At 39.2% G+C, this 25,105-nt stretch overlaps 1 protein-coding gene across 1 annotated transcript in view; it reads right to left on the bottom strand.

The window, feature by feature from the left end:
• Positions 1 to 1,546: 1,546 nt before the first annotated feature.
• SAMD3 (sterile alpha motif domain containing 3) overlaps positions 1,547 to 25,105 on the bottom strand; it is a gene marked incomplete at both ends in the record, with an annotated part of 33,027 nt that continues 9,468 nt past the window's right edge. The window contains 7 exons of the mRNA XM_082048186.1: positions 1,547 to 1,831; positions 2,084 to 2,166; positions 3,715 to 3,886; positions 4,275 to 4,478; positions 12,147 to 12,314; positions 19,376 to 19,460; positions 19,767 to 19,952. Coding sequence (XP_081904312.1) covers positions 1,547 to 1,831; positions 2,084 to 2,166; positions 3,715 to 3,886; positions 4,275 to 4,478; positions 12,147 to 12,314; positions 19,376 to 19,460; positions 19,767 to 19,952 — 1,183 coding nt within the window. The remainder of the gene's footprint in view (positions 1,832 to 2,083; positions 2,167 to 3,714; positions 3,887 to 4,274; positions 4,479 to 12,146; positions 12,315 to 19,375; positions 19,461 to 19,766; positions 19,953 to 25,105) is intronic.

The following is a 25,105-nucleotide window of genomic DNA, read 5'->3' as shown; positions in this document are numbered from 1 at the left end:
TACCTACTTACAAAGTACTGTGGTTTAGGAAATGTGTTAATTAATACTGTTTACAAGATGTAGAATAAACCTCGCTTAGATGATGCAGAGCCCAATTTTTTCTTCATACAGCTGTCACTCAGTGAGGACATTCATAATCCTTACTTTTGTATCCCATATGATGAGGTACCAGAGTGTTGCCGCTTCTCTTGCGAAAACTACACCCAGCAAATTCACTCGGAAACTAAGAACACTCAGGAGACATACTGAATCTTTAAACCAGCAGTTGGTTTTGTATGTTGTGTCAGAGGTAGCCCAGTTGTCACACAGGTAAAGATTGTCCCTTGCTTTGCATGGCAGCGACATGAAAAAATCTCAAGACTTCAGCAAGGGAGTCTGTCCGTTAACTGCAGTGGTCACCCCTCCTTCTGCAGGGTCTTACACTGTAACCTCTGCATTAGAGTCAGCGCTGCCCAGCCAGGCTTTAACAAAACTTCTGTGCCCTTCCAAGCTATGCGTGTGAGTGTTTAAAGAATCATGCTGACCACCAACACTGCTTTGGCTACATGGGCCGTTTTAGAACTGGTGGAAGACTGATCTCTTTGTTAGAACACAGGGTTTTAATAAAGAGATGTTTTAATTTCTAATATAATGGGTGTTGTTTGCTATCTGCTGCTACTGCCCATTACTAGGTGCTTGTCCAAAGTTGCGCACTGTCAGGCAGTAATCCCTAGGATTTCCAGAGGAAACGTGTTGAGGAGGAGGCTGTGGAGAGAGGAGGGGGCCTCCACTCAGTGTGGGCAGATAGGAGGGTCACCATGTGGAGAAAGCTGATTTGTTCTGGGGAACAGATTCAAAAAGCAAATGAGGAGTCCTCTCCCCTTCCCCAAAGCTGTAGTTACAAATGCACGTGGCAGCATCCCAGGTAAGTCATTCTTGCTACTTTGAGAGCTCATCTCAGAATCCCTATATAGCAAATTCAGGATTAATATTTTAAAATAAACAAACAAACAAAACCCCACGTTTCATGCGTGGAGAAAATAGTGAAAATTCATCATCCTGCAAATTATAAATCAGGTCCACCATTTTAAAACACAAAGATTATTACAGTAGGCTTTCAGTGACCATAATATAATGAAATTATGCTAACAAGTAGCTCTTCAGTTTGTGCCACTTCAAAATATGAAATGTAGTAGCATCTGAAGCAGTGAAGTGCTCACATTAACTCTCAAGTGTGTTTTTTTAATTCGGACAGTCAAAAGGCTATCTGAATCTTTTAAATGCTCCATATGGAAAAATAATACACAACACATGTAGCAATCTAGAAAAATTTATTGCTTCTAATGCCTCTAGACTGCTCTAGAATTTCCATTTAAAATAAATGCTTAGGTGTATAATTTTTAAAAAAGTAGCCAATACCATTTTAAAAAGGGCATTATTAAACACAACGGAGTTATAAATATACATACACTTCCACCAGAGAGAATGGCACTGATTTATCTTCACAACAAAGGGATTTATTCTGACAAAATGTCGAATACTCCTGAGGGGAGTGCTGTGTGCACCATCACACACTGGGATACTTGGGTACCTCCAGACCTCTGTTTACCTGGGCGGGCAGGGATGCGGGGCTCCTCACCTCAAAGACCAGGGACTCCAGGAAGCTGAGTGTCCTGTGGATTCTCTTGGGGCATGGGATATCAAACACATGAAATGAAGCCACCAGTGCTGCTAGGGCCATGGTGCAGTCATCGAGCTGGGCAAGCTCTTCTCTTTCTATGTACAGCGCAAACTTGCATGAATTCACATTGAAGGGATTTTTTACTTCCAACACTGGTGTCGCCACCTTCACCTAAATTAAAAATGGAGTATTTCAAATGACATCACAGCATCACTTTGGTGAACAGGTCAAAGAAGTAAGTAAGCATAATACCACTGCTTTGAATTTAGCTAGTATTTCTATGAATATTTGCCTTCTACCCAAAAGGCAGGCTAATGTCATCCTTTTCCAGGAACTAAGCTGAGCCACTAACAGGCCAAGTGATGCACCTGGGCCGCTCATAGAAGGAAGAGAGACCAAGACTGCTAGTGCTTTGTCTCCTACCTCCTCATTCACTGCAGCAAACAGACTGGAATCATCTCCAAAGACAACTGGCAGGAGCAAACATGCAGCAGTCATTTTCATATCTGTCAAAGGCAAGGATTTCTGCTAAATCACAAATTAAAATGTCCTGTAAAAGCAAATTGCAGCCTACGAAACAGTGAACAGCTCAGCAGTGGAACCGTTGTTCAGTGCATTTTGAAGAGTAGTTTGTACCACAGTGAAGGTTTATGGGCCTCAGCTGGCAATGGGCAGTAGTATTCAAATCATTCATGACACTCTACTGCTCAATATTATGATTAAGTTTCTCTCACATTAAGTAAGCATCGCTTTCGTTTGCTTCTAGTGGAGTTTGTGAGCTGAGTAACCCTCCTGCCCCCACCACCCCTGCCCAGACTTCTCTTTCCCCAGTAAATCAGATATCTCTGGGGAGCTCTGTTGCCAGAAGACTCCACTTTGACGGCTGCAGTACAAGCTGATGCTGCTGAACCTCCTGGGTTGTGGTACCCACTACTCCTCCAGTTCAGCTATTAATCGCTGTAACATCTTTTTTGGAGGTCAGAGTTCTGGTGGTGTGTGTTGCACTGGAACTGTTCTGTCAGGCATTTATTATCTAGGTGCCAGGTCAGGTTCTTTGTAAGAAAAACCAGGAAAGTAAAGGCATTGGGACTTTACTAAAGTATGAGTTAAAATCTCTGTGGGCATATTGTGTAAGCATAGGGGGAATTACTTGTGTTGTTAAAGTTAAAGGAAGAAAAACCCACTATGTTAAGCTACTCTGCTTACTTCTTTAGGAAGCTGAGAGAAACTGCTATAGGAAACACACATGTTCATATTGTGTCGCCTCTGATTTGCCATCCTGGCATTATGCCTGTTTGATAGAAAATGACAATCAAAGGAACACTTCTCACAGAGCTAAACCCAGGCATAGGCATCTGCAGCTGCAGTTTGGGAAGAATGAAGATTATGAGTAATTCCTTCAGTGTTTTGTCCCTGCAGAACTGCACTCCTAGACTTCTCAGACTGGAAGAAGTTGAGTGGCAGCAGATGCTTTCTCCCTCACAGCCAGGGAGCAAAATACATCAGGGTACCTGCATCTCTTTGCATGACTGTGGTACCAGTTTGCACACTTCTTCCTGCAATTTCTCTCTGCAGAGACCAGGTTCTTGAAATACAGGTATCAGTAACTACTTTTGCCATTATTTCACTGGGATAAAGACTTCAACTGCAGAAACAGTACCTCTCTTTCTAAAGGAAGTTGTCTTTTTTTTTATGGGACTATTTCTCTTTCTAAACCAGTTTTCCGCGTATATTTTTAGAAAATAAGAAGAAGTCTTTCACATATCAAGAAATACATAATTCTGCTCATCTTATTTTAAGGCACTTACTAACTTTACCAAACCTGATATCTTATTCAATAGGAAAAATAAAGTGTCAATACCTGACAGACTTAATCTTCCTGCTAATTTATTAGCTTTTACTCTTAATGCTTCCCCATCACTATATATTTTTCAAGCAACTGTGACATTTTAAAATGTTTTTGCAGTAAAATTAGAGCTAATTTAGTTACGTAAGTAAGAACAATTAGCTACAACAAAACTCTGATATTCAGAGCATAGAAGATTTGTACTGACATTTCAGAATGTCTTCCTCTGTGTGCCGCTTCAGATTTTCTTGCAGCATAACGTTAATTGGATTATTCCTCACCGCATACAAAGATAATATGTTTTCTGAATAAATCTCCAAAATCTCAACTGTTTTCTTATAAATGTCCATGTGTGTGAGAAGCTGGAACTCCCTAAAAAGCTAAAAGAAAAAGATAAATTTGATATTACTGCAATCCTCAAAACCCAAACTGAAAACAACACATGAGGTGCACACTTTGGAGACAGGATAAGACTAGCTCAATAAAATAAGATTATAAACTGGAGGGGGTGGTTTCATTTCTTTACAAAGCAGGGAAGAAATATACCAAGTAACACCAAAATACTTCAGAAAACCCACTGGTGTTGCGAGTGGCATGTTGAGCACAGGACTGGTGAATCTTTTAAAGTGGAGTTGCCAGCAGAAATACAAATGATATTAAACAGAAAAATGTTGATTGATACTTCACTGGAAACATCCACTAAAATAGGTGCCTATGGTTGTATCACATCTATAACATAGCTGTCACTATTAAAAATAGTTCTGTTACCTGGTAAGGACATCTTAAGAAAGGAAATAGACTAAGAATGTCTTTCAAAGGTGCCTTATCGCTGATCATCTTCCTCCGTACTTCTATTGTCACATTCATTCTGTTTTCCACTTCTTTCCAGTTCCTCTGAGTTTTCAGATATTCTTGCTGAAGCCACTTAACGTGTACATCCATTGCACTGCCTTCAAGATGAACAGATTCTTCCTATCAAGAAATGAAGGACAGAACTGTAGCAATCAGCAAGTCTTTTTGTCTGATGCGGCTCATGATTCGAGTGTAGTCAAGCTCAGCAGAAAGTACCTGTAGTGTGGTTTCAGCACCAGCTCTCGGAACTCATCCTCATATTCTAATAGTTATATTAAGATCTGTTTTCACATAATACTACAGCTATCAGCAAAGACTCCCGAGCTCAAATCACATATTTGAGGATATTCATGAAATTCATATGCTTGTGTCTGGCTTGCCTAATTGTGGTTTACTGGAAATAGGTAGGCAGTTCTAATAATGACTCGGTGTTTAGCAATATTAGCTCTGTATTACCAAGAGAAATAGTATTTCCTTCTTACTCATACAGGTCCTAAAAGCAGGACAACTAACTTTCACACTTACGCAACTGACATATTTACCCCCAAGGAAACCAGCTGAACTAAGAAAACTCTTAATGGAAAGTATTATTTGAGAATTTTGACTGTTAGTGTTTTCAAAGAGTTCTTTTGTACTTGAAGATAGTTAACAGTCTTCCTCAAAATTATTGTTATTGTCCCTGCTGTAATTCCAAAACAGTAATTATGAAGAAGAGTAGCGGCTATCCAAAGCAGTACCTCTGTAGCAGTAGCCTGGGGTTATTTCGTTTCTATCAGAGGATGCAGTGAATTTGTCCATTGAAGCAAGCTGAGGCAACACAGAGGTGCACTTGTAGTACAGTTACCACTCTCAGGCTGCATTTACACTTGATTTTCCTGTACATATTATCACTGATGCAGCTGTGATCTATGTCAGTGGTGTCCTGTGGGTCAACATCAGAGTTACTTCATCCTGTTCCCAACAACATTTAGGACACAGAGCTGCAGAACATATATTATCCAGAACTGCTTTGCAGTGCTCTGTATGTGCACTTAAACTTTCCAGTTTAATTAACATCCTTTTTAAATTAGTGCATGTGGTATTCCAAGAATGGTTGCAAGAGGTACACAATTAAAAACTCTCTCTCTCCTACTATTGTATCCATGGATTTCAGTGGCCATCAGTACCACCGAAGAAAGTGAGCCCTGCATGCAGGGCAGTTACCTACTGTGATCCCTGCAGATACTGCCCTGGCCCTGGCTGTGTTAGCACAGTCTGCACTCTCTCTAATAGAGGATTTTAGTCTTAATTGTATTTCAACAGTAATGTTTGTTTGTGTCCAGCTTGAGGAGACATTCCTCTCCTGCTCCTCACTGCACAGCAACAGAGGTGGTGGGTCAGCTGATTTAGTTTCATACCCTCTTCTACCTGGCTGAGAGGGATGCTGGGAAAAATAGAGAGTAAGGATGACTGTGTAGCAGTACCTGCTCTGACTCTGTCAAGATTCCACTGAACTGGGGTTATGTCTTTATATATAATAGCCTTCAGTAGATTTTTTTTTTCTTCCATTACTTCTCTCAGTCACTTTTCCAACACTCATAAAATCGTGCCTTCCACAGCATCCTCCATTAATTTCAGCGGTTTAACTATGCTGTTGGAAGAAATGCCACCTTCTTTTAATTTTCTCCTGCTGCTTCTGCCTTCTAATTATTGTATTGGCTTCAATACCTATTCACCATCTCCTTGCCACTGTAGTTTTATAGATATGCCGTATTCTGTCCTTAGCCACCACTTTTCCAACCAAGACTGTCCTAAGCTGTTTAATCATTCCAGAAACAAAAGCTGGTCCATACTTTCAATTACCCTTGTTATTGTCTTTGCATATTTTCTAATTTCACTACAGCCTTTATGAAATAGGCACAGTAAAACTTTGAATACTAGTTGAGATGCTGGGTCGCCACAAGTGCATACAATGGAATAATGCACTAGCTTTTGTTTATTTCTTAAATAATTCTGAGCATTCAAAATACTTTTTTTCGGACTGCTGCTTGTTATTGTGCCAAGTTTTCTTAGGTGTAATACAAAAATATTGTTAGTCAAAGGTAATAGTAAGCTCAGAGCCCATCACTGTACATAGTGTTAGGAGAGAGTTTTCTCCTTGTGCCTTATATTTACATCTATAACTATTGAATTTTATCTGCTGGTTTTTTGCTCTATCACTCAGTAGCATGGGGTCCTTCTGCAATTCTTCAGTCAGTCTTTGTCTTTAGTACCCTGAGTAGCATCACCAAATGTGACCAACCAACTATTCTCCTATTTCCACATCATTTAGAAATATATTGAACTGCATAAACTAAGTATTAATAATCTTTTGCACTGTAAAAACCAACTATTTCTGCCTAGACATCTTTATTTTATCTTTTGACTGTTCATCTATGCAAGGACCTTCCTGCTTATGCCCTCACATTATATCTCCTAAGAGACTTTGAAAGGCATGTGGCAGAAACTCTTTTGAAGGTAAACCGTATCAGCTGGATTTCCAGTGTCCTCAGGGTTCCTGAATACTTCAAAGAACTAAATAATTTATGAAGAATTACTTCTGTTTATATAAACTTTGTTGATTCCTTCCCAATGTGTCTATGTCTTGGGTGTGCATTACTGTTCTTGCCAATTTGGTCAGTAAAGACAGCAGGTTTCTGAGTCAGTATGTTCCCTAGTGCTCTCCTGAAACTCTAGAAACTGGCATCACATCAGCTACCTCCAGTTTTCTAGTGTCATATTTTATGAGAGAAATTGGACATCACAATTACAAAATTACCTATTCTATCCTTGGACACCTCTGAAAATTTTCCATGAATGTCATCCGGTCTTGGGAACGTTTTACTGTTCACCTCAGTGTATTATTCTGTAATCTCTTTACTGATGCACTGATCTGAGACAGATGCCCTGGAAGAGTGGTCCCAGTAACGTGATTGCCTGACCTCCTTGTCTGAAAAGCCTTGCAAAGTTTGCCTATTTTTTTGGTATGATCTTATATTCTGCAAGCACTCCTGCACCTGGAGAGGTGAGCACTCCTGTCCCTTAGCAGCCTCAGGCTTCCTGCTTCTCACCTGTTTATAAAAGCCTTTATAACCAAGGCAGAAAAAGCAGGAAAACACAAAGGCAATTCTGAGTAAATCTCCAGCGGATCACTCACAGTCATTGAGTCCTGTTTTGCTACTCGCATGTCACCTGCAATCTCCCTGCATCAGTGTTTGGTATTTTCTGGTATCTCATTTGTCTTGGTTACTGGCTGTGAATACCATTCTAGTAATCCACACATCCCCAAGTGAGCCATTCAGCTGTTCCTTAACCTGTTAACTTGCACTAAGTTGGATGGATTTATGTCCCACTTCAGCATGACCTCTACACAAAAACAAGTGTTGGTCCATTTTTGTCAGCCTCAAGATACTTGTGCTTTCTCACATATGCACACACAAACTACTGGCTTCTCCTGTGGCTCTGCTTCCAAGCCTCCTGACCGTAGAGCAGGAACTTCTTCAGCCACCTGATGTGGAGCACAGTGGCTCATTTCCAGAGAGGCCACCACCTTCAGTGTCTTACTTGCAGCGGCAGGAAAGCAAACTAAACTCCACTTGTGTGCTGTAACCACAGACAAACTGACAGGGTTGCTTGGAAACAAACACCAAGGAGAATAAGTTGTGACCTTTACTACAGCTAATCTCCATCCCCCTTGTCAAGGCAAACACCACTCAAGTTGATGGACTTTTCATGTAGTCAGCTCTGTCCTTGAAAGCTAGTTTAGCTAATGACATTATTCAATTAGCAAAATGAGACCAATTGTCATTTTTGTAAGCATCAATGGCAAGTTATCAATAGAAATACAGCAGTGGTATAAGAAAGAGTTGCTATCATACTTACCTATTAAGAAAAAAAAAAATGTGACGGAAGGACAAACTTCATTGTGTAAATCATCCATTACATACGAGTAGCACAAGAAAAGGTCAGAATTAGTTTTCTTGCAGACTTCAGATTGCTTAGAGCAATCACTATCTGTAAGCTTTTCACCTTTTTAAGCTGCACTTCTGGCTGGAGAAAGGTACTGGTAGTTCTGCACTTCAAGCTCTTTAACATAGCTTGTTTAAACTAGTAGTCTATGTAATGGATACACATACCCAGCCATAAAACACATCTTAAAACTTCAGTCAAATAACGGAACTTCAGAAATGTACCAAGTCTGTGGTAGCATCATTTAGATACCAATTAATGATGGTTATCTACTGACTTTAGTAGCCACTGCTGTTCCAGAGTTTACTTCTCATTAACTAAAGTCCAGTGGAAACATAACAAAGTATTTGAGGATGGGCAATGGTAAGTATGATGTAAAACACTTAGGCTGTTGTAAAACTATGCTGCTTGCAATGAAAGAGTAAACGAATACTGAGTTCTAGGGTTGACATTAGTGACCAGAGTTGCTATGATTTTCAGGACTCCTTGTCTATACACAGTAGCTTTAATACAGCAGCAGCTCTGTGCCTTCTCTATCTAATAACTTCATTTCATTTTGTCTCTGCGTGGTTTCATTCTTGCTAGGTAATACAAACAATATATGACAGTATATAGTGCTATCTAAATATGGATTAGCTGACAACTGACAGGATAGATTCACTTCATCATTGCATATTTCTAGTTCTGACTGCAAGTGGTGCACATTTATTCATCAAGAGCAGAGCCAAACAATTGAACCTTACTGGTACATTAGGTCGAATAGCAATACTTGTCTTTAGCAGAACCAGTGTGGAATTAGAGAAGAGTGAATTTAAATGTTTGTGGATGAGTAGCTCTTTTCAGTCAACCTAGCTGAAATCTAAAGGGCAAAACCATTCTGATTTATGTTGTTCATTATTTCTAAGTATAGTGACATTCAAATAAAATCTGAAGGTTTTTGATAGAGCAGGAAAGTTTGACAACACTTGAATTTTACACAAATGATTTCTGACCTCAAGATTTATTAGATTCTAACATCAAAAGAAGTTTTTGCTTTTATGAAAAAATTACAAAATACCACGCTTGTAGCATAATATGTTCTGTGTGTAACTTGCTTTATAACTCAATTTCCATTATTTTCAGGCCTTCTTCCTGTTTTTCAAATTTGCCTTTTATGTAGTAAAGTGCGATGAATGAGTATTAACTCAGCCACACCTAAATGCAGGATTCATTTAGAATGTTTTCATTTTCTCCTTTTAGTTTTAATTTGCAGACAGGTTGATTTTTAAGGTAAGTAGGAAAGTAACTAATAAGTGGCTTTCTTTTGAGGGAAGGAAGTTACCTCAGTGGGACACCATTTTACAAGGTATTTTAAATTTTGTTGGAGAATGAGTTCAAATGTGATTTTAAAACTTTCTATTTAACTTCAAGATTGCAGGTGTGAATAGGAAGAATCTGGATTTGGAAAGCTGGTTACTCAACCAGTCTATCAGCCTATCACGTGCTAATTTAGGGAAGATTCTAGATCCTCTCTACTTTAACCATTAAAGCAAGAAAGCTAGCGACAGCACAGCAATACTCCAGTAAAATTGTGACAATAAAGCTCAGTTATTTCAATATACTGCAGAAAAGCAATCCTATCTAGACTGAAGCCAGGATCTCCTATCTTAACATCTGAAGAAAAGAAACCAAAAGGAACAGATCAGCATATGCGCAGGAGAGAACTAAAAAATAGCCTTTTAAAATAAGGAATTCTTCATTCTTGAGGCCACTCAAACTCCTCTGACCAGATTTTCAGTTGTCACCAGTAACAATCATTTTCCTTGCAGTGATAAAAGAAATGTTAATTGGCTATCTCTATTTTTTATATATATAGAATTTTGTCTTATTTGAAAATGTACATACTTAATTTAAAACAAAGAATTTATTTTTAAATAATAAAAGTTTGATTTAAAAAACACCAGTCTTTCTGGAGCAAACAAGAATTTACCTCAATGCCTTTAAAAAACAAGCTGCCTTTTTGTCACAAGCTCCTGAGATATACTGCAGAAGAGAGAAAAAGGTCAAAAGGATGCAGAAAGGATTGGATTAGGATGCTCACATTAATACGTGTGTAAAAGAACTAGAATCCAAATGTCTCATACCTCCCATTTCCTGAAGCAAGAGGATAGGTAGCCATTTGGTCATAGACAGGTGTTTAAATAAAGCCCCAATTCCTTAATGTCCTTTTAGTGGATTTTGAGTTTTCCCAAGATACACCTGGAGATTATATTACCATGTTCTTGTAAAAAGCCTCGGCTAGTGGGACATTTTTATTAGTCATTGCCATAGCCAGGGAAGTGAAGCTGCTACATCTCTTTGTGGGGAAGACGGGAACAGTTTACATCTCTGTGCTGTTTAGGATACAGGAAAAATAAGAGAAAGAAAGTAAAAGTTTTTCAGGGAGACTCAGAATCCTTTCGCCTCCTTTCAGTTTAACTCTTTATTTGCTTATAACATTAAGGCTAGCAGAAAATACCTATGACTTTAGAAAAGGAGGAACATAATTCCTTCTTCAGTTTCTAAAGTAAACAAGGAATGACAAGTGATGGCTTTTGGCAATGAAGAAGAGCAGTGATTCTGAATTTACAGACACACAGCCCACTACAGTTACACCTTCTCTACAGAAAAATGAAGTTGAGCGTGCAGTCCCTACAGGATCGCTGCAAAGCCCTTCTCAACTAGCTGATGTGACAAACAAGACCAACATTTGCCCTTTCCAAGCATTAGCGGATAAAAGATGGCTAACTCTTAATGCATGCACAAAACCAGGAGCCTGTCATTTCTCCTTTAGCACATTCAAGACAGTTTATTATTTTGCACTCAAAGCAAAGGTTTCTTTCTTCACACATTCTGCAAACCTTTCAACTAAAGCAGGCAAAAAGAGGGAAGTGTTTATTCCTGCATACATTAATCAGAAGAGGATAAACAGAAATTTTTGAAGCTTCTGGAAAAAAAAAAAGCCCAAAACATGCATCTGCTTTTGGGGTAGAAAACTACAGCTACCTTCAAACACAAGGGCTATTTATGCAGAAGTGCATCCAGTAAGTCACTTTTGCTGCCCTAAAGACAGTGTCTGGTAAGCAGAAGGATGGACATGTGTGAACCAAAGTCAAATATCTGCTTACACATGTTTTTAATCACATTCTTACAATTGTTTACATTTTACCACATTGGCAAAGCATATCTGGAACCTTAATGTATCTATGAAAGTGTATAAATTAATTAGTATGCTTCAAACACTGGACAGTGATACCTCTCTGAATTATCTTACTTAAGGGAAGTACAACAACTGCATGCATACATTTATAAGCATTCCTGTGTATATCACACATCAACTCAAACATCTTTTATATAACAAAGTGCAACGTAACAGTAGGGTATGGCCATTTGCTACCAGCTCAAATATCACTTTGCTTCTTTTTTGTACAGAGGTTTCAGCTCTTGGACATAAGCGTCTATTGTTCTTCACTCTAACCAGAGGTGTATAACCTAAACCAGAATGGGTATATTGAATTTAAAAAAAAAAAAGACAGAATTCCATGTCCAACTGACAACAACTGTGCAAGGCCTCCAGTATCATGTTCAGCTCCACTGTTGATACTTAGTTCTCCAGGATGAAAAAAAAAAGCTAAAAGGTCTGGCTTTAGGACAAACTCTGTACAAAATAAGTTTAAATGAGGTGAGATCACTCGATTCTCTCCTTTACTGGCTAGTGGCCTTCCTGTCAACGGAGGAGTGAAAAGACACAGAACTCAGTTGAGCACCAAAAAAAAATCTTACCCTTACCTGCACCTGGATGTCTTCCGGTTTGTTTTCAGCAGATGAAGATTTCCTGGTCTGTCCTCGCCTGTGGCCAAACTTGCATTTGTTCCTCAGGACTTGCTCATCGTCATCAATGGGTCTCCGCACATATTTGAAACGATCTTTAAGGGCCCGTTTCCATAGCAGCTGCACAGGGGAAAAATCTGCTATTACCAGTATCTCTTGTCCTATTCCTAAAGCAGGTCGCTTCATTTTATCTAACATTGTTTTATAAAAAATTGTTTGCCACTAAGCAGAAAAAGACTTGCAGGGTGGCATCAGCACACTGGTGCCTTCCAGACAGAAGGAAACCCAATCATCTCTGGTATATGACTCTATGGCAACTAATCAGCAGGGCTACTGGCACTGGTGCGGTTTGTTAAGGATGACAGTAATCGAACCTAAGGGTTGGGTTTATCCAGTTTAACCAGGGCTGTCAGTGAAACTACAGTTTGCTTTCCTTTTCTTAGCTCTACTTTTGGATACTCAGTTGATGACGTCAGGTCATGAAACTATACTGTGAAGCAGCTCAGCTTACTGATGCCACAGAGCGGGTTATTTTTCTCCTGCCTCTGACTAGTTGTGCAATTGCATGATTATTATATCTAACACAAGGGAGCAGGAAAGAGGCAGTGGGGCACTCCTTTTTGCAGGAAGCCTACAGTTACACTGGATCAACTGTATTACTAACCTGAACTCAAAACTGCTGAATTAAAAGGATCATTTAAGTAGGTCTTAGTGTTGGTGAGACTCCTCAAAGCATGTGAATTGCAACTTAAAGACAGTTTTGCATTACAAGGGGATACAGTCCCTGTTTAATGGAGACACTCATCACTCCTTGGCAATCAGGCTTCATCATGCAACCTTATGGACAGACAGCTGTTTACCTGCGGTCCCTGGCTGGGCGTCACATGGCAGGACCCAGCCGTGCTAACTACTGACAGAAAGGGAAACAATTACTACACCAAGGCTGCTAAACATGTCTGCAGTCAAACCCTGCAGTTGTGAATACTGAAAATGTTTTGTCAGATCCTCAAAAACAACTGCTTATTTCAGTTATTGAGGGTCTGCAACAGTCAGAGGGAACAAAAATTAGTCAGAAAAGTGACAGTAAATGACAGGACATGGCAAGAGAGTTTCAAATAGCTGTTACCGCATTTTCTAAAATTGACTCCAATACTATACTCACTTAAAATTTTACTCAAGCCTGTACTTACTGACCTTCAAAAACACGATACAAAACGGAAGAATGACTACCACAAACTTCTTACCAAAATGATGTCCTTTATTAATCATGGTTGTATGACTTTAAGGCTTCACTTTGGTGTAAACCAGAATTCAGTAAAAGTAGGGTAAATAGTACAGTATCTTGCTTTGCAGTGAGTCTGACATGCCTGCCATTCTCACCCATGGGATATGGGTGGGAAGGTCTCTTAAAATATGGTGGTGAAGGCACCATGACCTTGCCTTTCTCCTGCTGAAAATACTGCTCTCATCTCCCTAGGGTAGTAGCTGACTTACGGGTCCTCAATCCTAGAAGCAAGACCTCCATGAATGGCGACGAAAGAGAGCAGAAGAGCTATGAGAATACAGCCCCTGTTGCATCTACCTCAGGTCTCCTTGGGCAGACCTGGGCCAGCCAGGGCAGGTGTGTCCTTCACGGTGGGACACTTTCTGCCACCCTCCTACAGGCTTTTACAGAAGTACCCTCTCCCTGCAGTCACATGTGAACATCCGAAAGCTGGAAAGAAAGAGACCCATCTGCATTTCTAGAATGTAAACTTCAGACTTTAAGGATTCTGCCAGAATGGAAGTTATGTTTTCACCAACCTAAACGTAATGATTAGAAATAGAGGACAACTGGTCATCCAATCTTGTCCCAAGGCACATTTACAGCCTCAATTTGAGCATTATACCCTAGCACTGTTTTCACAAGCAGTAACATGACTGCATGCTTTGAAAATCCCAGTTGGTATTAGCCTGAACCATTAAGGCTCCTAAATATGTTTACAATGCTGGCCCTATGCATTTACATCTTGATGCAAATACTCCAACATTATATGCCTAGCCAAATTTATTTGGAACGTTGCTATTTTAAGGCTGTTAAGAAACATGCAGACAAAAACCTTAGCTCAATGCTTCTCTGAAGTGCTCAACAGATGTTAAAATATTTTAAAACATGATTATCCCAGAATATATTAGCAGCTGACAATTTAAATATCCCCTTATTGAGTTTTGCGCAGTTTCTTTCTTTTGAAAACCTTTGTTTGGCTAGAAGACATTTTCGCTTATTCTTCTACATGAGAGAATATGCTGACGCCTATACAGAGCTTTAAATATCCCTCAAAGTTCAAAACAGTCAGCTGTTTCAACCTCCTGTCCCCAGATAAATTAAGAGTTTTAACTAAATCTACTTCTGTAATAGGATTCTCATAAGCTTAGCCAAGTCCCTTCTCACATACCTATTACATGAATGAGACCGAGCACGCACATTTATGCGGTTTCCCTAGTGGGTAATGCATCTTCTAAAAAGTATGCTTTTATTACCATTTTTGAGCTGATAACTTTATTTTCTATTAATTCTCCCCCCCTCCCCATCCCCAACAAGAAAAAAAAGAAAAGAAAAAAAGAAAAAAAAGGAAAAAAAAAGGCCAAACCACTCCAGGAAGGTTTAAAATGCTTGTAAGGGAGCAGAAGGATTACTTTGTGTCTATCTGACATAGAAGGGAAAGGATTACACACAGATTAAAAGCAGTAATTTCCTAGCGAATAATCATTTTGTGCGCAGCGGTTACATAAGTCAGGCATGTCAGCTTGGGGATCCCGGGTGTCACCGGCATCCCAGCACTACTCGGCAGCCCCGAGCTCGAGGGAGATGCTTACGCAAAACCCACTGGCAAGCGGCGCAATGCCAGAGCCCTCTCTTCTCCTTCCTCATCCCTAGTTGTCTGGAAATCATACAATTTCCAGTTGCTGGCTGAAATGAAATAAGGGCAGTGAGTCTTTCCAAATAGATGGTTGTAAGCCTCGTAAAAGGAATAGATACAAGTAGAATAGTATCTTACAAATGGTCAAGAAACAGTGTCATGCCAATTTTCTTTTGATTGCTGTGACTGTAACCTTGGCTTTTTCTATATAACCTATTTCTTGGTAGCTAACAACAAATGTTGCATTGGTTACACTATATATCAGAAATCTAATAATCTACTTCATTTTTAAATGTAGAATAATTTTTAAAATGTCATATGTGTTACCTTAGGATAACATCATTCTTTAAGTAGAAGAAAACATCATGGGAAAAATTCCTTACATAAAAACTTTAAAGTACTTCTTTCCCAAAGCCAATCTTGCAACAGGGTTGCATGAAATTGATTTCATTCCATGTGCTCCACAGACGTCTTGAGTCTTGCTTTTACTATAAATGATTTTTTAAAAATAATTTATTTAGGATTTCAGATAATTTTTCCTTAATTCCTGCTTCTACTGTGACCTAGTAAATAACCTTTTTTTGAAATTCGTAGTATATAAGTAGCTTATTCATAACCTTATTTTAAACTTATTCATTTAGGATCACTATAATCATTCAGACTATAGTCCATTAGATATCTTTTTCAAGGGCCAAAAGCACAGAAATGTATTTTTCTCTACTACAAAATTAAATAAGAAACCTTTTAACCAAGAAAATTGAATTATAGATAATCTACTAAAAAATCTTGAAATGCTAAACTCTTAATGACCTCTCATTGCAACAGTATATTGAAAATCCTAGACTATGTTTCTACATAATGCACACATTGTTTTAATTAGTTTTTTAAACTACTTGTTAAAAATAGTTTGGAGTTGTAAACAAAAAATGTCCATATTTTGGAAAAAAAACCAAACCAAACATCAACCAACCAACCACAACAACAAAACAAGCAAACAAACCAACCCAAAAACTACCCCAAAAACGGAACATTCAAAATTTGCAAGTAATTTTTTCCTGTCATGAAAATACTGGTATGGATTTAGGTGCTTTTAGGTTTGTTTGATTGTTGTTGTTGTTGTTGTTGTTGTTGCTGTTCCTCTGTGCTTTCCAGCAGATCTTTCCTCTTTCCAGCAGATCTTTCATCTTTCCAGTTTTCCAAGCCATTTTATTTCCATGAAAATGTTGCAACAAAAGTGCTGACATTTCCAGTGCAAAGTTTCTCCAAGTTTTTCATTACATCAAGTTTTTTACCTTCTGATTTTCTGTTCTTGGTCAGAAGAAAAAGCTAATTCTGGAAAGTCAAGTTGTCTCATGGGATGAACAACTTCCCTTTTCTCAGTCAGAAAGCCCCAGGGGCTGCCCCTGCTCACCCACAGCACCCACAGACGTGTACGCTGGCTGTGGAAGAACCCCAAACGGTTAGTACTGCATCCTTCTTGCAGCCAAGACACACTGATTCCTGGTGAAGGGCTCCAAACCATAAGTTAAAAATAAAATCACACCATAGACAGGCCTTCTCCCCGCATCGCATTGAGAACTACTGCAGCCTTCTGCAGAGCCCAGCAGACGCTGTGGCTGCTCCTCCACCCCAAAGTGTAAGCAATTGCTTTCCTTTTAAGCGTGAATTTAGAGTTCAACTGTAGCTAGGAATCGAGATGAACCACAGCAATAAAGAAATAGTGATAAATTAATGGCATTAACAATACAGTAAGACAGAGCATTTTTTTGTGGTAGAAAGGAAAACACCCGATGGCAGAAGTGAGCTCCAGCAAACCAAAGGGAACGCAAGACAGCACTCCAAACTATGTTCAGCCCATTTGATTTTTGAAATCCATGAAACTATTTCTTTTTCCTGTAACTTTGTCAAGAATTTAGAAAGTCCAAATACTTGAAAACACATTTGCTGGTATTCTAAATATACTCAAGTAACTTTATTAATCTACTGCTCCTCGAAACCTATATTCTCAGAGGCCTGCATAGCTCAATTGCCGTGTTTGATGTGTCTCTTTCTCTGGCCTCACGAGACACCAAAAGGAGGGGGTCACCTATCAGGCACAGACATCTGTGCACAGATGGCTCCCTTTGAAGTCCACAGAAAGAAACAAGAACATCCACAGTGCTACTTCTCTCTTTCGAATGTAGACACCAAAAAAACATTGTGTGAACTGCATCTCTAGAAGTTTAATAACTAATGTAACTTGCAATTTTGCTTAAAATACTACCCTGATGTTACAGTTTTCTACATTTAGCTATCAGTGCCCAAATAAAGAGCTTTCTGCTTTACTTCAGAATTATTCTATTTATTATAGTTTTCTTAAATACTTTCAATTTACTACTCAAAAATTGTAATAGCAACTATTTAGTTATAATATTAACAGATAAACAATCTTAGGGTGTTCAAAACCTCTCAATAAGCAATATTTTATATTTTACAAGGCCTGTGATTCATTACTTTTAGATAGCTTGAGACAAATTTAGAAGAAAAGCCTACAAAAACTTCACCTTTTTTGAGCTGCTGAAGAATTTTTTTCTGAGAAACATGAAAGAACGTTGGTTAGCCCATTTTTTTCTTGTTGTTAATTTCTTTCTTAAAGGTATATGAAGTCAGTTTTACTGCAAGCCTCATTATAAATAGCTGTGCATATGTTAGGTTTGGTTTAAGCTGCTGCTGTTGTAGCACACAACTACCTCAGATCAAGAAAAAGCCTTCATGATCGTGAAGGAAGAACAGAATGTCTAACAGTAGGACCAATAAAAATAGTAATTCATTCTCCCTCCTTCCTCCAAACTTAAGTGTGCAGACATACATCTTCAGTGTATTTTTTCCTGTCTCAACCCAGGCAACAGAGAGCGGCTGGCTCAGAAGTGTTAGACGAGCAATATCCCAAACTGAAAATTCCAGCTTCCTCGCTTCCTTATGGTGCTTTCTGCCAGATATGCTTTCTAGTAAGCATGAGAGAAATATCAAAGGATAAAGAACAACTCTTGAAGTCTCTGCCCCATCACATAATGTCTGCCAGCACCAGTCCTGGGATGGATCTGAGAAGTGATGAGCCATTTCCCAAAGAATGGAGTTATAAGTAGTATCATTCAGTCTATGGCCCTGCTGTGATTAAAGCCCTTTGGAAACCTAGCTTAAGAATCTCTGTTTAAGAACAGTTTTTAAAAGTTAAAGGCTGTAAAAAGGTCTTTGGACCTGATCCAAACATCATTCCAGCTCCCCTTCACAGGGTAGGCCGGATGAAGCTGTAGTGTTACCCAGGACCCTGGCTGGGAACCTTTACTGGAGTGTTCAGAGGGGAATTCTCATTGAAAATAAGGGTGGACCATCGTGCTCTGATCCTTCTGTTCCCTCTCTCCTTTCTGAGTTGTTTACTTTCTGTAGTCCTTTCCCTCCTACAATGCCTGGGCTCAGGGTAGAACTAGAATAGCCACCTAGCCATCCCCTTAATCCTTTTTATTTTTTTATTCTCAAAATTATTTTGCTTTCTGACTTAACTGCACGAGATATATATTTATATACATTTAAAGCTAACAATCCCCACAGAGTCTCACAAGCTGTTACAAGATGCAATAAAAGTATCACATGGCAAAGCATTGATGTGAAGTCAAAAGGTGAACACTGTCCTCTGAGATCACAGATATGTATTCTGGGTCACAAGAGTGAAAAAAGCCATAGTTCAAATTTATGTCATCTCCTTCCACTGCTTTCTGTTATGTTCCCACTGAGATCTCAACCACTGGTTTTAAATAACTTAAAAAAAATTAGGCCCAGATTCCCAAAATACCTAAACCAGTAGCCTTACTACATGCTGTAGCTAGATACCTAACACACAAGGGATTGCTGTGCATGGCAAGGGTATCAGTCATGTTAATTCTCATATAGACTATCTTCTAAAAGCTTGGTTTCTTTGTTTTTAAAAACAAAAGTAAATCACATCTTGTAAATTCTTACTTTGAGGGAAATCAATCCAGAAAGAAACCACCCAACAAGCAACCAGGGACTTCGCATACAGGCCTGCATGATCTCACAGAGGCTTTGAAGAACAGCTGTAACTGGATTAATCTTTAATTAATATAATGAAATAAGAATGTGATTTGCCAAATGTGTCAGAGTGAAGCTTACAGCTCTGAATAGAACCAGTATTTAAGAAATTGATACTGATTTCCTCTGAACTGGCTCACTTTCTTGTGATTCATTATGTGGTGAAAAAAAGACAGTGCTATTTAGAATACTTACAAAGCCATTCCCATCTTCATCGAGGAATGGGTAGGCCTGTAGCAGAGCATTGACAACAACATTATATTGCTGGCTGTTTGGATACCTATGCAAACAACACGGAGATGCAAAAGAACAGTTGTCATTCTAGGCAGTATTAGATGCTGTCTGGAGTCTATACTGATATACATTAAACTGACTATTTCTCAGACTATCGATTCCCTTCCAAATAACAAAGGGAACAGCTTTAAGTTTTGCATGAAATCTTCCTGTTGGCTTCAACAGGTTTCAGGCCCTTAGCCCCCTCTATTTAAGCAAGGATATTAAAGACAATGGCTTTACATCCATTTGAAAACATGCTTCTGCAGCCAATAGGTAATGCCCCCAAATAAATATAACAATATTTACTCACAGTGATCCTTCTAGGTATTTTGTCATGTCTGCTTGTAAAAATTCAATAATCCTTATTCTCATACTGTGATCAGGGCATTTCTTTTCTGCTAATGTGCACTTGACATCATAAGGGAGGTCTGGCAAAGCATAAGAACTTGTCCACTGTGACATCTTGTATCTGGCAAAAAATGATTTCAGATTTTTCCTGTAATAGAAAACATTATATCATAAGCACATCCTTCTACGGGAATGCAGGTAAGAAGGAAATAAAAATACAAGCAAAAACTCAACACAAAGGAAAATCATTGCTATAGAAATTCAAGGCTTACTCTCTTGGTTTCTATGTAGAGAATACCTACAAAAGCTGCAGTCAAAACATATGAGGTTAAAAACAGATGTTAAATGTGAAATGTTATAATCAGCAGACACTAGAAGGCGGTCACTACCTGAAAGCAGAAGGCACAGTAGCAAGTCACTGAGCAAAATATCTGTTATCATTTATAATGGGTTTTTCTATCAATTCTGCTAACTTACTAGTGACAGTAAGGCAAACAGCTTAACAGAAAACAAACAAATAAACAACTGTACAGCACATTAGCTAAGACTGTTCTCCCCTCCCAAAGGGGAAAGCAGTGAAGGGATGAAGGCAGTTGCCATCAGCACAATGGCTGGAAACAAAGCAGAGACAGCCTGTTGCACCCACAAGAAGAAAGCCATCAGCCCTGTTTACAAATGGTAAAGCCCAGGTGGCATCAGCCTGAGACACGATATCACCACTGGCTACCCAAGTGCTTCCCACCTGCAAAGACCCTGCCAAACCTTAATTCTGAGGGAACACAAGAAAAAGTAGAGATAAACTGACCTGAAAGTCAACCAAGAGCCACCTAAAAGTAAGAGTGGTTCTGGCAGCCCTAGACAGCTTCCCAGTCATAGAAATCCAGACCAAATGAAGAAATTTCAAATGAGAGATGTCAACTAGAGAGTCCTGTTATGTATGTGGTATCAGTGCAATTTACGTTTGCTTTAAATTGCAGAGAGCAATTTGGAAACAACTAGCAGACTTTAAAAATCATTTTTAGAATAAAATGCTGTCATTATAGATAACACATGTAGATGCTTACCTGGCATAAATATACAGGTATCTGTACCTAAATTAATCATCTGCAGTCCCTATATAGTCACTGAGGAGACATAAACACTTCTGAAGGATGACAGAACAACCAGAAGACATCTAAATCAGACCAGATGTTCTCTCACATCTATTTCTCTCCACTAATTATGAAGGAAATTAAGATAGTATTACAGTTGTTGAAATCTATACCGTAAATGTCTGAAGTTAGGAATCCATCACTTGAATGTAGGTGAAAGCTCCCACTCAAAGACTTGTAGCTGGACTAAGCATGTTCCAGTGTCCTTTCCAAGCTGCACTAGCTTTTGAGTCTATGCAAGTTACGGAGGAAAATGCTGCTAGACTTCAGTCCAGGCAACATACACAAGTTTTCACTCCTAAAGGTCTCTGTGGTAGCCTATAAACAAGAACTAGGTATATAAGTAAGAGTTGTGTAGAGTTTTAGCAAGGTCTTCATTGGAAGGTTTTGCTATCCAGCCTTTTTCAGATAAGGATGTTAAAACCAACCAAACAAACAAAAATATCCACCCCCCAAAAAAAAAATCAATACAAAACATATGGTAGCCAGTATCTTTAGCCTTGCAAAATCAACTGCAATAGATGAGCATTTGCAACAGCTTAGTTCAGACCACTTTGAAAGACAGCTATATACCTGACAGGCAGATCATCTGGGGCCCCTACAGCCAGTTATAGTCTCAATACCTTCTTGAGTAGATTAGCCTGTAACTCTCAACCTTGTTGACGTGGTTATGCTGCCACACCATCTTTCAATGTAGTTGGTAGCTTGGAGGTGAACAAAAGCTCTACAACTGTGAAATGGCCGCACCAACCCCAACGCTACTGCAAATTACAATGCAGTGCCGAAACAAAAAATAATTTGGGTACCGTCATCTGATCCTCATATGAACAATAGTAGCAGTACTCACGGTACTACCATTTCCCTGTGCAAACAGGTACAAAACAGGCAGTGCTACTGTCTCTCCAACCATACCAGATTTTATGGGACAGAGATGGTTAAGAGCAGGTGCAAACTGCAGTGAACTTCTTTAAGTACTTTTCAGTCCCAAAAGAAGGAAAAGCTATGTGAGAAGTGGCAACTTATCCACAATGACATATTAATGTCCTTTTTTTGGTGATAAATTAATACACAAATGGGAAAAACAAACAAACCAACCCAAACAAACCCAGATTCTGAAATCAATTGGAAATCCCTCCTATGCAAATAAAGTATAGATGTTCAATGTAGCATCAATAAGGAGCAGCCTGTAAGTTTGAATTCTGTACTTTCACCAAATTTACTGATGTAAAGTGATGTAGCAGACAGGCTGCAAGTTACTACGTTGTATTTTCAACATGCTATCATTTAAACTGGCTCAAAAATGGAAAGAAGTTTAAAACTTACACTGATTCATTTCTGAGCAGCACTGACATTCCTGTTGTTGCTAATGACCAGTGAAGCTGAATTGCCATTTCAAAAAGTGGCAAGGTTTAGCAGATTCAGTTCAGACAAACTGAACTATGCTCAGTTACTTGAAGAAAAGAAATTCCTCTTGCAGGTGGGATGGCTAACAGCCAGGGAGGCATGGTAACTCTCCCCTCTGCCAGTCCCTTCACGGTTGCCAGTACAACAAAAATACTCTAAACTCCATTTATCTTTGGTCTTCCCCATCATAAAATACTTCCTTGCTGTGTAAACAAGATCCAAAAATTCCTTTAGTCTCCACAGTGCAAGAGATTAAATATTTTACTAGCTTTTGCTGGAGTTGTCGCTGTTGGGCAGTTGTGTTAAATATGTGCAGTAATATTTTACAATGAAATACAAGTTTGAAAAGAGACACAACTACACACTAAACTTTATCTCTAGAGAGGCTCACATACAATATTGTTTAACTAAAAGAACAGTTCAGTTAAACTGTATGTGCACTGGTATTTATGGGTATAGCCAAGACCTTCCTTGATTGTGGAGAAGAGCTTTACAGTTGAAGATTTAGGTACAAACATACATAGCCTGTTTCTAACCATCCCTATCTGGTCTTCTAGCTAACCTGAGACAGAGATAAGATCAAAATCCCCAAATGCAAATTACTACATCTTTTATTTTCTCTCTGTTCTTTAGACATTTGATGCTGCATCTCGATCAATCTGATGGCTATCTCCTGCCAAATGTCAGTCTCCTCTCCCCCTGCTGTCGCCTGTCTCTACCCCTTTCTGGTACAATGAGTTACTTCAAGGAGCTACAGTGACGGAATTCTTAATTTTTCTTCTTGCTTAGTTTTCTCACAGTTTAGGTCCCCAACATGGCTCCCCAGGACGTGAGATAAATACCAGCACAGATGAAGCAAGATGGTTTCTTCATGTTTATCTGCAATATGGAACCACATCCTAAGAAGCATCTCCTCAGTAAGGACACAACTAGTCACACAGCTTTAGACCACCCTGCTGTTGTAAATGACCACTTTACTTACTGTACTAATGCACAGCACTGTTTCACATAGCTATTTCTTTCTTTGGCTCCATTATAACTGCACACTGCTCACACACAGAACGTTTTCTGAGACATACAACTACAACCTCATTTTGGGAGGAGCCATTTGTCTCCTTCAGCTGGCAAAAAAACCCAAACAAAAAAACCCACACCCCCCTCAACCCCACCTATTTGAATTATATAACCCCTGGCATCCCTAATCACAGGGAATATCTTGTTTTACTGGCAAAAAGCAAAGATTTTCACACTTGCAGTGTCACTCAGGCCATTTGATGAAGTTTTTAGACTGTACTGGAGAGAAGAGTGGTGAGTGAACACAGCGTCATGGTCTCCAAATTCAGTGTCATGTGCAACCTCACACAGAGATGACCAAATTACCTGTAACAAGTCAGTAAAAATAATCTTGCCATCAATATGGACAGCTCAATCTAGATAGCTGTGCAAAGTGCAGTAGAGACCTAGAAACAAGTTAAAATACTAGATCATAACAAGACTGTCATTTTTAAGCTTCTTGAGCCTGCTGGTAAGGAGGATCAGTTTCCTGATCTGTTTAGTTCATTTAGGAAAAAAACGTGGCTTAAAGGCCAACTGAACACATACATAAACAGGCTGTGTGCCACAAGATTTTCTTATTGTCTGCTTCACTGAAGTCCATGAGTCTATGGCACCCATTGCTACATCTTGTATCAGCTCAGGTCCCAGTTAGTCAGAGGACATCACACTTGAGCAGAACTTTGCTGTCCTCAGTGGGTTCCCAGGTTCAGTATACCCAGATAAAACTCAGCACATGGATGGAATTTCACCAGATTCACATTTTTCACAGGTGAAGGTCTAGCATTTCACATGTCTACACCACACATCAGCAAGAGACTCCTGTCTGAAGATTTGTAGGCTGAAAAAAAAGTCCATGTCTACAAAGTCAAGGAAGAAAGAGAAGAGAAAACAAGGAATCAGAGATGTGAAGGAAATGAAAAGTCTGCAGCTGTAGGAAATATTCCATTTCCCTAACAAATGTACAATATGCTTTCAATTTTATGACACTATTTAAGGTTGTAAAGGCTATTTACATCAGAAGGAAGAAATAATGGCAGATGATGAAATATCAAAGGAAACTCTTTTTTCCCCCTCTCAATAGCAGAATAAAATAGGGCTCTCTTTTTCTATTCGCAGTTCTGAGATCTGTACCTGAAAGATTCTCGTGCCTTTCTCTTCATGTTCTTCACTGCTGCTTCCTACCTGCCAGCACAATTGCACAGCTTCCCGGTTATTCGCTAGAGCCTGAGATCTGCAGTCTACATAGTGCTTGATGATGTCTTTTACTTTTTCAGTTCCCACTAAACGCAGGGGCAGGTATGCTTTAGAACCATAAGCTCCCCACAGCAGTGTCAACTTCAGCAAGGCCAGGACACGGGAGCTCACAGACAAACCATATCCCAGAGCAGCTCCTCTTTCAGCTTTTCATGCAGTAGCCTTCCTGTGGAAATCATCATATTCAATACAAGCAAAAAGTTACAGACAAAATTAACCAGCTTTGAAAAAAGTTTGTGAGATGCAGACACAACCTTCTTCTAGAGGGAGTCAAGATATTCTGACAGTTTCCATTCTGAGGAGCTGCATCATGTGAGTGAAGGTTCTGCACTTCTTTCTCATGCAAGGAGAGCAGCAGTGGGTTACATATGAGGGAGAAAAAGTGCTCCCTGGGGAACATGATTGATAGAACAGCCAGATAAACCAGGCCATTTTA

Source organism: Streptopelia decaocto (assembly GCF_964273445.1).
Source record: "Streptopelia decaocto genome assembly, chromosome: 3".
NCBI classification, from domain to species: Eukaryota; Metazoa; Chordata; class Aves; order Columbiformes; family Columbidae; genus Streptopelia; species Streptopelia decaocto.
This window is presented reverse-complemented; position numbering and strand designations above follow the sequence as displayed.